Genomic DNA, 14,935 nt, shown 5'->3' with positions numbered 1-14,935 from the left:
CTAATTTGTTTGCCGCCGCGACTTTGATTGAATATTTCTGACTTCTGATACTTGTGATTTCGGTTCAGGTCCACTTGAGGCACCACATGATTGTAAATGCTTTACTACCTACAAATATAACAAAGACGGTTGAAATAAATATGAATTATTTCACTTCAAGAATAATCCTTCACCTCTGTCATCGTTGCTCTTTGTGCTGGATTTTTAGTAAAGACATTCTCCACGAAAAAGTTTTTTACTTTCTCTGGAGTACATTTGGGGAACGTTAGGCACTTTCCCTCAATAACCTTAAAGGTATTTGTCGAAATATGAGTAATTCCCTCTGATTCGAACAGTATGCTAACATACCGCTTTTTTTACTTCGGCATTTGTTTGTCCATCCCAAGGTTCGGCACCGTCAGCGAAAATTTCATAAACCATTACTCCATAGCTGAAGACGTCTGTTTTCAACGAAAATGTGAACGTGGTAATGGTCTCGGGTGCCAGCCATTTGATTGGCAGCTTCATCGCCGTTTTTAGTCTGTAGTGGAGGCCAAGCCTTGACAACCCAAAGTCGCTTATTTTCACCTGCAAAACACGTTTACACTCCTACCCTTCATTTTTTTCAAATGAATGCACAATATATGGTGGGTTCGACCACTGGTTCGAGTCTACTTTATAGCCAGCTCCGATTCACTAGAAAGGTGATGGATCTGAGACGATCGTACAGATCCGGTTCAGTCGCGCGGTGCATGAATTGAAAAAGAAACGTAACTAATTGCTTAAATGAGACAGACAGAATATCTGATTACGGCTTCAGTGAGTGATAGAGCTGCAGTGCAGGAGTGCCATTTTTGGATGACTGACTTTGGGCCCACCGCCTTCAACGTTGGTTGGTGTTGCCTATTCCTCTACAACCACTGACAGCGGCATTGCATGAAAAAGAGAACGTCACAATGGAGCACCGCGGTTGACTAACTTAACTTGGAACGGCGGGCGGATGTTACGACCTAATGCGGCTGCCTGCATCTTCGCCGGGGCTGTCGCTCTTAACATACCCGAGCCAATCTTGTTTGATCTTCAGCTAGGGTTCGCATAGAATCCATCCATAATTACTCCGTAATCTGCGAGACTTTACGACTCGAGACTGAGCTGCCTATTAACACCAAATGTCCTCATATTCTCCTTTGTTACCTCTGTCCAGAATTTTTTTTACGACCAGATGGTCTTTTCACCACAGCTATTTTCAAAATCTGGATGAACAGTTACCTTAAGAACAAGCTGGATTTCATTTGCATGAGTCACATATGTAGACAGTACCAAGAGGTGGAGGTTTGCCGAAAATGCCTTCTGCTTTTGATGTAACTTAGCATAGAAACGAAGGTCGATCAAGGGATTGACGTTTCACATTAGATGGCGTTAGCCAACAACTACTGCCGATTCATAATTACAGAACTGCTATTTTCTGCTGGAGTGAGTGCAGTAAGTAGTGGATCCTCTTGCTTGAGAAGAGATGCGCAGGAATTCTTCTCAAGCCTTCGTTTTGCGGATGAATAGTTCTTTTCGAAAGGTGGGAGTAAAACAGGAGATGCCATGCCATGCAATAAATCGAGAAAAACTACAGACGGAGTTAAAATCTTGATGGGACAATGTAAACGCTCATAGAATCATATGCGAAAAACGAGGAATAGTTGTAATAAGTAGGCGAAAGTTGAGCCACAGAATTTGAATGATTAACTTCAAATTTCAACCAACCATTTGACTTCCATTTCTACGGAATTCCAATGATTAACGAAGTAGATTAGAGGTGAAGTAAAAGCTCGATGCCGTGAGTAGCCTAATGAGAAATGAAGGAGAAGAACATCGAGCTCGGTTCATCTAGTTTCTCGAACTCTTCTCCAGAAAGGTTATTTGCTCAGAATCGAATGTGGTGTAGAAGTAAGAGTTGCGGGGCTACATCCCGGTCGACAGCTCAGAACTACCGTAGAGCTCAGGCCACGTCTTTTGATCTCTCCCAGGTCAATAAATTGGTTCCAGACTTGTCTAGGAAGATAAAAACACTGACGTAGTTAATCGGCACGCCAATTCAAGTCATTGCATAGGCCATATATTCGTTCGTAGAACATGAAACGGTTCTGGATTGAAGTCAAACGTGCTAACATATCCAAAACAAATTTATTAACGCTGTCATCTTATTTCTGTTCTCTATTCATTTATAGGAACCTGTTGAGAAAAACAAATGCTGGAAAGTTTTTATGGATGCCCTGATGGAATATCTTTAAAAGATAAAAAAATAGGGTCTAGAATCGTATCAATCCACTTGAGATGCGCCAACGCCTTTCACAACGCCTTTCACTGCAAACGCAATTAAATATTGAGATTTTGGAACGCATGCTGGCCTATACACTTGCGGGGGCAGCCGATGATCAATTCAGTGTTTTTACCCTCCCAGACGAGTCTGGCAGCAATTTGTCGAACCCGGAAGATGAAGCTTGGTTGGCACTGGATCTCTTACGGACTGCGCTACACCCTTCCGAAATATCTTTAAGACATTGAAATATGAAGCATTACACTAACTAATTGAATTATTTTGCGCTATGTTTATTCGTTAATAATGTGTGCTCATTATACGTTTAAAAGGTGAAGAAATTCAGAACGCACCACTTTATCTTTGGTGATGAGACAATTTCTTGCTGCAAGGTCTCGGTGCATACATTGGTTCAAGTGAAGGTATTCTACACCCAGAGCTGCTCCAAGACACATGTCCAGTTTATCCTTTACCTCCACTTTGCCTGCGTTCTCTTTTAAAAACGTATTTAGGGCTCCACCTAAAATAGTTAAAATTCCATGGAATATTGTAGGAATTCCTGCAATCTTATCTGTTGTTTGGGTATGAGAATAACTCATGAGCGATTTCTTTTCAAACCTAAAAGTACGCGTAGAAATAGAAAAGGATAACAGGATATTATGTATCGTTTTGTAGAGAATTTCCCGTTCTTCACTTATATAGTGTTTTGATTTTTTAGCTTCACTGATTGTTACTTTTCTCATTAAGATGGAGTGTCATGTGGAGAAAATGGATAATTTTCGACACAATATGGTTTTTGGATTCGGTCAAGACGATGATGCAGCTGAAGTCGAGATTAATGCTGTGTATATGGAGTATAATTTTGAAAACAACAACATATAACAAAAACAATCATGCTGTATAATAACGCGCTTAGTCCTTGTGTGTGTATTTGTGTGTTTGTTTGTTCGTTTGTTCGTGTGTCACGGAAATACTCCATAATGTTGCAAAACGCTGCACCTGTGGAGTACCGAACCATCGCAATGCACCTCACAGGCGAGCGCTCTACTTTTCACCATTATCCAGAGGTATGTTTCTGTGCATGTTGGATTTAATAGGCCAAGTTAGTCTCAGTCATACGTTAATGAGGGTAAATAAACTTTTATGCGAATGTACACTTTCAAATTTGCAAACCATCAAATATCTATCAACTATCAAACATGCTATATAGTAACAAGCTTATTCTAAACTCACGTGGGTGAGTTTGTGTGTGTCTCAGTCGCAAAATTCCAAAAAGAAAGGGAGACGGGTACCATGGCGTCGGAATTTTTGCGCAGGAGCTCTAACGCGGTTATATTGGGAGAGACGGGTCTCACCCAATATAACCGCGGTAGAATGGTCGGATTGGTGCGCCGGGCCAGAGAGTCGCAGAATGGGATGTGACGAGTCCCATTGTGTCGGATTGGTGCGCGGGAGCCCCAATGCGGTAGAATGGGTTTCTATGGTTCCTTCGCATATCTATTTCCCAGCATGTCTCCTGATGCTGCTAACATCCTTGAAAAGGAGGAAACACATGTGAGAACGGCTGATCAAATGCAATACATAGTAGCCAACAGTTTATGCGATCTGACGTAGAACGTTATTTTTATCACTACGATAATGATATTCACGTCATTTCGTGCTAGCACATCATTCTGTGCCAATGGTTGAGACCGGTGGAAATTTATACTTCGAATAATGCTTCCAAATTGTGGAGGTATCAGAGGAACATAGATGTAAAATTAAGCTCGATTGCTCTCCAAATATGGTACTGATGCATTTGGGAAGAAAATCATGAAATCTCTCATCTATTCCCAAAGTTTTGAGGAAAAAATTTGAAAAAAGCATTGATAGAAGAAAAAACAATTGTAATTTCACAAAAAGTCAGTACTGTTATTTCTCATTAACCAGTGAGGGGGAGTGGAGCGAACACTACAAAAAGTCTGAAGTCCGGCTTTAGCCGGACGTCCAGACTGGTGATAACAATAACACGCGAAAAGTACCGAATGTTGTTGATGCAAAAAAAAGAAAGAGGTGAATTTAGGTCACAAATATGGATCACACACCGGTGTACCAATTCCCGGCCGTTAAGAAAAAAATCACGTTTTCCATTTGTTTTCGTAACGGAAAGCCTCATACCGGTTTCCTTCTCTTTTTTTCAAATATTTTTCGACTTTATATTTTTTATTTTTCTAATGTTTTTATCTGTCATTCCTGCCTTCACCTGGTGCGGCGCAAAAATCACGAGTTCACGAAAATCAGATTCAGTTTATCTTTGAATTAGAAATGAATTTTGTCTCCTTGACACTCAATGATCTAAAAATCCAAATACCAAAAAAAAAAAAAAAAACTAATAATCGGGATATACGCAATGGAGAGGGCTATCAAAAGATACACAACATTTTGCCAAAACTTGTTTTTCTACTTGGATTTTTAAGTTAAGAACAATAACTACATATTCAAACAGCGATATCTGAAACAACTCACCACTAACAAGTTCGAGAATAATGTACAATGGTTGTTCATCCACAGCGACACCGTAAATGCGCACCACATTTCTATGCTGCAATTGGTTAAAACTGATTCGTTCACATGAAATAAAGGGCCTGCTGAGCATACTCTAAAATTTCTCATCAATCGAGCTTCTTTCATCATTTCTTTTATTTTGGCCTTTCCGATATCACTGCATCCTTTTGTCTGCAATGCTGTTAGAACTGTTCTAGTGTTATTACGACGGAACAGATTGTAAAAGAGGTGAACAGTACGTTTAGTTTCAGATATCGGATAGAGAAATGATCTAAAATGCTCCGAGAACAAAAACGCCAGAGCCTGTTCCTAATCATATCATCAGCTTGAATACGTATTTCAAAAGCAAGCTGTTGCAGTGGGAAATACGAACGACTTCTCTGTCTTCTAGTTTTCTGGGTGAGTTTCTGGTGAGAAATCTTGGAGAAAATCTTAATACAAGGGATGATTATGAAACATTCTTCACATGCGTTTGTTACGAGCATCGTTTGGAAAAATCGTACTCTAATACAAGGCGCTTATCAGTTCGTCTGTCCGTCCGCTCAACACATCTGCTCACAGATCATGAGCAAATCAGCCTTGGTTAAAGGCAGGATACCACGAATCTGAAGTGGTGAGGGAATCCGCGGTGAAAGCTAGAGATTGTAGATTGCGGATCAGGGATGGTTTTGTTCATTTCTCCCTAATCGTCCTAAAAAAACGACGTGGGAACCGCTTCAGTTCTTACGAGGAACGTTAGAACGCTTCTCCATATATACGTCCTTGTCCCTTCAGGAACTTATTCATTGGTTTCATTTGAATAGGGAGCTGAAGAGAAGAAGAAGAAGAGAATGAGAGCTGGCTCAACTCACTCGACCGCTCCGAGCTGGATGTGGCGCGTCGCAGCTGAAATAGTCGTGGAAAACTGAGTCAGTGACGCCGGCTTTTTTTCACAACGATTAGGGAAAGATGAGCGGAGCCACCCTGACAGCGCAGTGTACAACTCCAACTTTAGCTTTTTCAACGGTTTCTCTCACTATGTCAGATTCATGGAATGCTGTTTTTAATTGAACGATCCCAGCGCGCAATCATCCAAGGTGTCAATCGTTTGCTATAGCCTTGCTTCGTATACTGCAGAAGCGGAGTATTGAGATTAAATGTGGAATTAAACTTACATACAACACTTAAACTAGAGGACGGGGAAGTGTGTTTAACTGAAGTGAGGAGGAGGAGCTACGCTTAGCTAGAGGACGTCGAGTGTCGCTTGAGGCGAAAATTCGAGTTTCTACTTTGTTTTCTCACGGAAGCGGAAGAAGCTTGCTGGCAAGATGACATCGCTTCAACTGATTTTCGATATGGAGACATTGAAGAATTGATAGCTGATCGCAATCTGTATGTGTGTGAAAGAACTCGAACTTTTCGAATATTTTCTAGTGATAATTCATGTTCTTCTACTGTGACTTGGTTGATGAAGTCAGCACACCACCAAGTCGAGGGTTGGGATCTCTTCACGAATCGATATCGTTGGGGTTATAGTTCACGAGCATAAGCGCGACCGAGTACAATGCTTTCCAGCCAAAAAAAAAACATCGTAAACCAGCGGATTCCCCGACGAGGCAACTAAACAACGTGCCACGTCTGCTGAGTCAAGCACGTGCGCCACATCTGCAAGCGGACAACAAATGGGCCGCTATCTCTTCCATTCGTTACGGCACGTTAGTAGGTGCCCCACAAGGAGATCCTGTGTGAAAAGGCCGTTGCCACGCCACTCTTCTAGATGATTTAGGAAAATGAACGTGATCACGCTCAAACTCATGAACTATTTTCTTAACTTTATCTATTCGTGTAGAGAACACGCTCAATTTCATTGTAGGACCTCCACAAACTACTAATTCATCGCAGAGGCGCAGGTTTTGTTTTGGCAGCAGCGGTGCGCCATATTAAACCTCAGCAATTTCAAAGGTATCACTCCACGAATCTGAGTTGGTACGGATTTCAGGTGTAGTTTTCGTGTACGGGATAGTAGATTATAGAGAGAGGGGTGATTCTGTCCATTTCCTCCTGATTGCCATAAAAAACGGCCCGGAAGATACGGCTTCGGGCGTTCTGGTGCACTATTTTCTACAAGGAGTTCGACTGGGGCTCCCCAGCTTTGTGCGGCGCCACATCTTCCAGGCCGTTTTTTTAAGGGCAAATGGGCGGAATCACCCCCCTCTCCATAATCTACTATCCCGTATACGAACACTCCACCTGAAATCCGTACCACCTTAGATTCGTGGGGTGATGCCTTTAAGGCTCTGTCAGTTTTGCGGAGAGCGAATTCAGTGAGAATTTCCAATTCTTCTCAGACGTTACACTTAGCAATTTCCCCTCACACATCTGGTATGTCGCAGTTTGTTGGCTGCCTTTATTCTTATTAGCTGTTTAGACTGCAATGTTCGCACTTTCAGAATTCTGTTTGACAGTTTGATAATGTACGATTGAAAGATCTGAACATTTTAGACATGATTGCAGTTATTTCATTAATGTGAATGTATATTCATATAAATGAAATAGCGGTCCGTTCGTCACTGTAATTTAATGTATTTGTAATTGTTGTCGGGAAAGAAGACATGGTGAGCATTGGTGCGCTCGAGGTAATTTTGCGTAGTATATGGAGCATGTAAAAAGAAGAACTAGTATATAGCTGTGGAGAAATATCAAGGGGTGGATTCCTCACACCTGTTAAACCATAACAAACATGAGGTCGTCAAAAGCATTGAAAGGGACTTACGAACTTGATAAGCTCATGAAGGTAGAATGGACTATAATTTGAAGTTGTGCTACTAATCACTAGTATGTAACTCACGACTTTTATTGCGACTTCAACTATTCTTCCTGATTTTAACTTTAATGTTCCAGCCCGGACTTCGCCGAAAGCTCCTTCTCCTAATAACTTTCCTTGTTGCACATCTTGATGTGTATATTCCCAAGGTTGTTGTTTAATAGGATACTTGAGAATAAATGAAATCTGTGAAAAAATAACAGTAGTATGGGTATTAGTGAAAAGGGATATTTTAAAATTGATTACCTTGTTAAGCTTTCCAGGATTTTCTCGATAGTGTTTTATTAGTTGTGGAATTGTTTCAAAGAGCCGCGCTACTTCCACTAAGTATTTTCCCTTTTTTCTCCTCACGATCACATTTTTAAGCTTGAATAAAATATGTTACAACCATTTTACCAAAGTGTTCAGAAAATGGTTACTGTCTAAAAGTCAACACCCACTTCTCCTCGTTACAAACTTTTTTTCTAAATAAGAACATCTGCAGTTGCAAAGCAACCATTTTCCCACTTTTATATGTATTTTTCATGTAAAAATAAGTGTCACAATTACAACTCCGAAAACAGCTTTACTTGTAATTTATTCCCGACCATGGATGGTTAACTGCCCTCTCTGTTGTGATTTAATAATTCCAGCACATGTGTACAAGCACTGATCAAACTAGATACTATCAGTTTTTGAATCCTCTATTTCGAAACAGCCATGAGCTGCGTTTTTACAAGTTTCTTGGGTGCTCTAAGAGTTTTAGACAATATGTTACTCTAACGTCAAGTCAGTACTCAAGCTTAGACATAATCAGCAGCGTTCAGAGTACGACCATATCCATTGCAGTTAAAACTGCTGATTACAGGAGTATTAGATATGGTGCTGTACGAAAAACGGGGACTATAAGGGCACATGGTCACAAAGACAAGCAACCCTTCACGCATTCGCACCCACACGCTAATGAACATGGAGCATGTAAATCTCAATGTCATTTCATTCATTCACTTAAAGGCACCACCCCCACGAATCTGGAGTGGTACGGATTTCCGGTGGAGTATTTGTATACGGGATCGCAGATTATTGAGAGAAGGGTGATTCCGTTCATTTCTTTCTAATTGCCGTAGAAAACGGCCCAAAAGATACGGCTTAGAGCGTTCCGGCGCACTGTTTCCTACAACGAGCGCGCCTTGTGTACGCGCCGCATCTTCCGGGCCGTTTTTTACGGCAATTAGGAAGAAATGGATGGAATCACACCCTTCTCTATAATCTACTATCCCATATACGAATAGTCCACCTGAAATCCGTACCACCTTAGATTCGTGGTGTGACGCCTTTAATGTTCATTTGATTTTTTCCTCTCACTTTTGTTTGCTATTACTATTTGCTGTTTTTGTTTGCTATTACTATTTGTGGTTATTTTTTTTCTTCTTCGTTTTCGCCTGTTTCGTCCTTTGGACTATGCCCTCATTCAAATGCTGTTGCCAATTCTATTACAGCAACTTCAGCCTCCCTTACTCTATAGAACTCAAAACGTTCAAGGAGCAGAGGTGTCACAGGTGAGTGTTTTGGACGACACCTCTTTCACTGTTAATTTTTAGGGGTAGATATTTGATCTAAAGGAGATTCTGAAAGCACAGAGAGAATGATTCCTTAGCACCGACTGACATTGAGGAACTATCAAAAACAGGTCAATAATGGTGAAACATACTTTCTCCGTTCTCGGATTTAAACAAAATACATACATATGTAAATACAAAAGCCCCGTCGCTCACTCAAAATCTGGTCAGCAGTCACTGGCTACTTCCAACAACTTACTAAAGCGGACCATCGAAAAAAAAACTGCTGTTTAAGTTTTATTGGCGCCAGTGAAAACAGAGGTGCTCCTTCCCGCAAAAAGGGACCTAGAAGACGCACGACTGCAAGGTGGAATTGGCTCACCCGGCTCTCGTACCCGTGTTGCTCCGAATCACTGACAACAATCACTGAAGCCACATAATGTCTTAACATTCATGGGTCAACAAATTTTCCCAGAAAACGAATGATCGGACCCTACCACAGAAAACCTACAAGATTTCGTCAACGGTGGTACGGTACCTCTGCATCCCTTTGTGAAATCCCTTTTTCCACAACAAATTTGAGTTATGCCTTCGCTGCAAAACAAATTCCATATTAAAGAGGTCATGCGCGAAGAGCAGGTCATCGAATTTTCCCATACTTAGCAAAGACTGCATCAGTGTCATCATAGAGTTCAAGGTATGGCTATAGCTGCACACAAACCTCTCAACAAGATGAGTGGGAGTTTGTTTCTCTGGAATACCTGTCTCGACTAGAACATACCTTGCTGGTCTTATATGGAGTGATATCAAAAGGATATTGCCAAGGAGTAATTTCAAAAGACAAGAACTTCGTCATTTCTGCTGCCCAAAGTTGCTTCCAAGAAACATCTCATCTCAAGAACTCCAGAATCAACCAATCGTCCAAAGATATGTTATTTCTGATATTTCGTATTTCTTTCTTCAACATTTCTTTGGCCAGGAATAAATCCATTCGAAATTTCATGTTAGGGATATTTTAAATTACAAACCTCGGGGAAGTGAAAAATAAGGGTTATATACATATGTTGTTGACTATGCAGGCTTCACACAGCGGGTCACCTTTTATAATAAGCAACCTAACATTGTCTGATTTTGTTTTCAACATCGTTCAAATCTTTTCGTGCTTGTCAGGTAAGCTTTACTTCTTGTGATTTCTTCGATTTATGTGTCCACTTGTTTGGCTCTTTTATGCTCATGATGTAGGCTTGCATAAAAGCTCCTTCGTTGTGGGTTTTGCTCACATGTTCTTCATGTTCTCTAATGCATGTCATTGATATTATGACAATATGATGTTCTAGTATGATCGACATCATAACATAGTCGTTTTTCTTCTTTACTTATCTTTTGACCTTTGCTGTACTTTCTGTCATTCTTTGTTTTCGCATGCACACCCTCTGGAGTCCTAATATCCAGCAAACAAGTAGGAATACGATTTAAAAACATATCAACCTGCAGCCAGTCATCTGAGGTTTTTCCCAACTAAGTTGGTCTAACTATTCAACAAAACAGAGGGTATAGCAAACGATATCAAAGGAAATGTAAGCAGTAAGCAACTGCAAATATAGAAGACATAGAAATCAGAATCAGACGATATTATTTTGCATATCGGAAGTGGTTGAGCAATCTGTGTAACCTCTACACACAACTACATGACGCTGACTTCCAATTAGGACTTTTTGCAAGGTTTGAACTTTACCAGCTTGTTTCTAGTAAAAGACTGATGTTTATTTTCCATACGTTGTTCTAAATCAAAATTTTGCATAGTTAAGATGCGAAGCGATTGGATTGCTCGACCTCATACAAGCGAGGTGAACATCGGCATGATGAAATAGTGTACTGATTGTTGATGGATTATAAAATTGACTTAGAAGTTTACTTGGTTAAAGGTGATTTACTGGAATAGTGGTCTATAAAGTCAATGAATTGACAGCCTTTTGTAAAACTTTTCGAAGATAAATACTTTTTTGTTCTGAAATTTTCTCTGCCTGTATATCAAATAAAGCAATAATGTCTACATTATCGGTATTGGGACATGGTACATTGCTTTCCGGCGTATATGTCCTTGTTTTTGACCATACGTTATCACGGCATTCTGGATATGGATTCTACGGGTTGAAATGACGAAACTGAATTTTTAGGCCATTTTTAATCTACAATGCTTTTTAAAGTCTCTATATAGAACTAGCTAGCCTTCTATTTCCTCTTAAATGGCCTCAAGAGGGAGCATATCTTACTGGTTACGTTTCTGTCATTAAAAGCTTAGTTGGCATGTTTATACAACATAAAGAGTAATATGCTTGCTTTTACTTTACAAACTCACCTTACCACGAACCTTCTTTTCATAGCCTTTTTTGCCTTGCGCTTCGTCTTCCTTTTCATCAATTGGTTTTTCTGGGGCAGATAAACGAGATACTTCACTTGGTGCACATTCGCAAACAACCGATAAAATTATCTCTCGTTTTCCTTTCTGATGGGGATCATTGTCAACCTGAAGATAAATCATCTAAACACAATTATTTTTTGTGCCGATCAGGTAGTCGACACGATTTTGACGATTATGTTAAACTGCTTTTAAAATTTCTTTATTATCTCTCTTCTTTATATACGTACATAAGCATTTCATTCATTCACTCAATGAGAATGCTATGCTGGAAAGATAAAATCCGTTAATAAGATCTAATATCTAAACAAAGCATGGAGTCCCCGGAAACAACTCCTCGCTTCTTTACGTTGAACTGGTGGAAATTGTCGATCTGAGTATATTTGAGCGACTTCGTCGATAAGCAATTCGAGACTCCAAGTTTGTAAAGGAAATATGAAATTGGGACGAAGGGATGGATTTTGTGAGAGCTCTTCCTGTAGATTGGAAACATTGGACAGAGTAATGTTCAAGAACGACCCAGGACAACCTCGGACAACCGCTCCAGCCAGCAATTTCAGACTGCCGATTAGCTCAAGTAGGTCTTTTGTACACGTATTGTATTATCAAACGACATTGCTGCACTATGGAAGACAGATACTACAAGTTCTGTTGGTGTGTCATGAATATCATAGCGGAAGATTGCCTGGCACCGCTCCTCTGGGCAACACCTTTATTCGACTTTACTTGAGGGTGATGATCTAATTTATTGGTCGTAAGCCGGAGTTCTTCATGCTATTAGGGTGTTCAGAAAGTATCTGCTGAAACATGGCAAAATTTCAAAACAACACAACTTTTTAACAACATTTTATTATTCGACGAAATAATCTCCGTCAACATCGACAACCTTCTGTTAACGTCTCACAAGATCACGGATTTCTTTGGTGTAGAACTCCGGCGATTTGGAGGCGAAGAAAGCCCGAAGGTCGTTTTCGAGGTGGTCACGATCATTATAGTGCTTCTCTTCCAGGTGATGCTGAAGCGATTGGAAGAGGTGGTAGTCGCTCGGAGCCAGGTCCGGGCTGTACAGTGGGTGTGGTAGAACTTCCCATCCGAGCTCCAGAATTTTCTGGGAAGTCTTTTACGCGATGTGAGGGCGCGCTATCGTGCAGTAGGCGAACGTTGTCGAGCTTCGGGTGCTCCTTGCGGATCTAGTCGACCAGTCTTTGCAGTTGAGCGCAGTAGACCTCGACAGTAACTGTCATGTTGTACGGCAGCAGTTCGAAGCGGTACATTCCATGAACTCCCCACCAGACGCTCAGCAAGAGCTTCTTCTCATGGATTTCACCTTTTACGAAAGGATCCAGCATTTCAGCGCACCACACACGTTCGTGGGTGCAGTTGACGAAGAGAACCCATTTTTCATCTCCAGTGGCAGTGGTGTCCAGCCAATCGAATCTGCGGCTTCTGGAGAGCAGCTGACTGCAAATGTCCAAGCGTCTTTGGCGGTTGCCGTCGCTCAATGCATGTAGGAGCCACTGACCGGGCTTTTCCACCATTCCAAGAGATCGCAGTCCATTGCTCACGGTGGACAGCGAACAGCCAAGACTGGCAGCAAAATACCGCACACCTTCATATGATGCTGCTTCGCCAGGTTCTTCAGTTCGTCGAACGATATTGCAGTCAGCCGACCAGAGCGAAGCTCATTTTCGAGTTTCTTGTTCCCGGCTTTAAAGCGCTGGAACCAGGTGCGCAAATGCCGCTCAGAAGGAGATTCGGTGCAGAATATTTGACTTAAATTTCGAGCTTCAGCAGCGGGGTGGCCAAATTCGAACTCGTAAAGGAGTACGTGTCGAATATGGGTGGATCGGCCATTATAGGATGAAATAGGCAAGCAAGAGGGAGCCAGATATGTTATGTGTATACAAGCGGTAATGTCCTCATATAATGTGTTTAAAACGGGAACTTCCAGAACATCTCAAAAAATCTGCGCTACTGCGAAATTTTCCGCAGATACTTTTCGAACACCCTAATAAACCCACTATCCGTAGTCAGTAAGGCAGCATTAATGCTAACAATAGCTCCTGTGTCCATTGAATCGAAGTGATCGAACTGGAAGATGATCTACTGCAAGATATCTCATGATCCCTATAGTGTAGATGAAGGTTTTATTAATGATGCGGCGAGCTTAATGCCAACAAATTATCCATCATCACTAGTTACAGGCTAGCGAAAGACCGCTGATTTAAAAATAATTTGCGAATTCAAAGGAAAGATATAAATTCACTAAATCAGTTTCCAGTTGGAATGAAAAGGCTTGGATGGCTATGGATAGAGGTATCTCTGGTTATAGTGGAAGGCCGCAAGAAGTGAAATGATGGCGATGGCACTATCTGCGCAACACTACGTCACGCACGTATGGATGATGCTAAATTCACTGAACAATACTTTATTTATGAAATTCCGATTGAAAAACATACAAGTCACTAAGAACTCACCTCACTAACTCGTATAAGAAACTCTCCAACGTATTTCAAGAGACAAAACAAGTCTTCTCGGGGTAAAAATCCGTGGTAGAATTCAAATTCTTTTAAAATCTGAATATAAATGGTTCCTTCTCCATCCTCCTACTGATTAATGTTGCAACGGTAGTTTGATATCATATTTAGAAAAAAAAACTTCTGGAATGACTTTTTCCTCTTCCTTATCAAAACCTTCAGATATGTGGATGTCAGCTTCCGATTTATTTTCTGCTACGGACTTCACAGATGCTTTCTGAAAAAAAAAGCGTTTGTATAATGCAATTCAGCGAATGAAACAAAAGAAACTCCGAGCCGTACATCTTTATCTGTAGAGTGCGCCATCCCGCACCACTCAGCTTGTCGAGTATAGAAGAATTAAACGTACTCTCTGTTGCACCACCCCTGTTTTTATTTTTTGCTTTGATGTTTTCTTAGATAACAGCTCATTTTTGTTTTAAAGGTAGGATACATACGAAATCGGCGATGTTGGGCTCTTTCAACAAAAAGAAAGGGCTAGGGGTGTAGACTACGGATTTGAGCGCAATCATGTTCAATTCACTCAGTTGTCCTGAAGCGTTCCAGGGCCATGACGATCAAAGTTCCTTGCTTTGCCACTAGTGACGTCCGCGGGCCGAGGGGCAGGCTCCGCGTCTCCAAGCGAGCGGGCAATTAGTGAGAATATGTCTTTGGTTTTACAGGCTCTCAAGAAGGCGACAATGCCGAAACATTACCCAGAATAAAGATCTATAACAATTTTGGTTCCGCTCGAAAAGTAGTACACAATCAATGAGCTGTTGATACTGTCTCTCCTGCTCAATACCAGATGCTGCGCGTATGTCAGAT

General features: G+C 41.1%; 1 protein-coding gene across 1 annotated transcript; it reads right to left on the bottom strand.

Annotated features, from left to right (window-relative positions):
• Positions 1 to 14,434, bottom strand: RB195_003093 (uncharacterized protein; the record flags this gene model as incomplete). Its single annotated transcript, XM_064200618.1, has 12 exons — positions 1 to 108; positions 174 to 287; positions 349 to 567; positions 2,641 to 2,807; positions 4,793 to 4,868; positions 4,925 to 5,002; positions 7,659 to 7,820; positions 7,881 to 8,000; positions 11,532 to 11,699; positions 14,069 to 14,167; positions 14,262 to 14,345; positions 14,411 to 14,434. 12 exons carry the CDS (start codon positions 14,432 to 14,434, stop codon positions 1 to 3), a joined length of 1,419 nt encoding a protein of 472 aa, XP_064056499.1.
• Positions 14,435 to 14,935: the final 501 nt, after the last annotated feature.

Source organism: Necator americanus, chromosome IV (assembly GCF_031761385.1).
Source record: "Necator americanus strain Aroian chromosome IV, whole genome shotgun sequence".
NCBI lineage: Eukaryota > Metazoa > Nematoda > Chromadorea > Rhabditida > Ancylostomatidae > Necator > Necator americanus.
The sequence above is the reverse complement of the archived record's forward strand: the minus strand, read 5'-3'. Positions and strand labels throughout refer to the sequence as shown.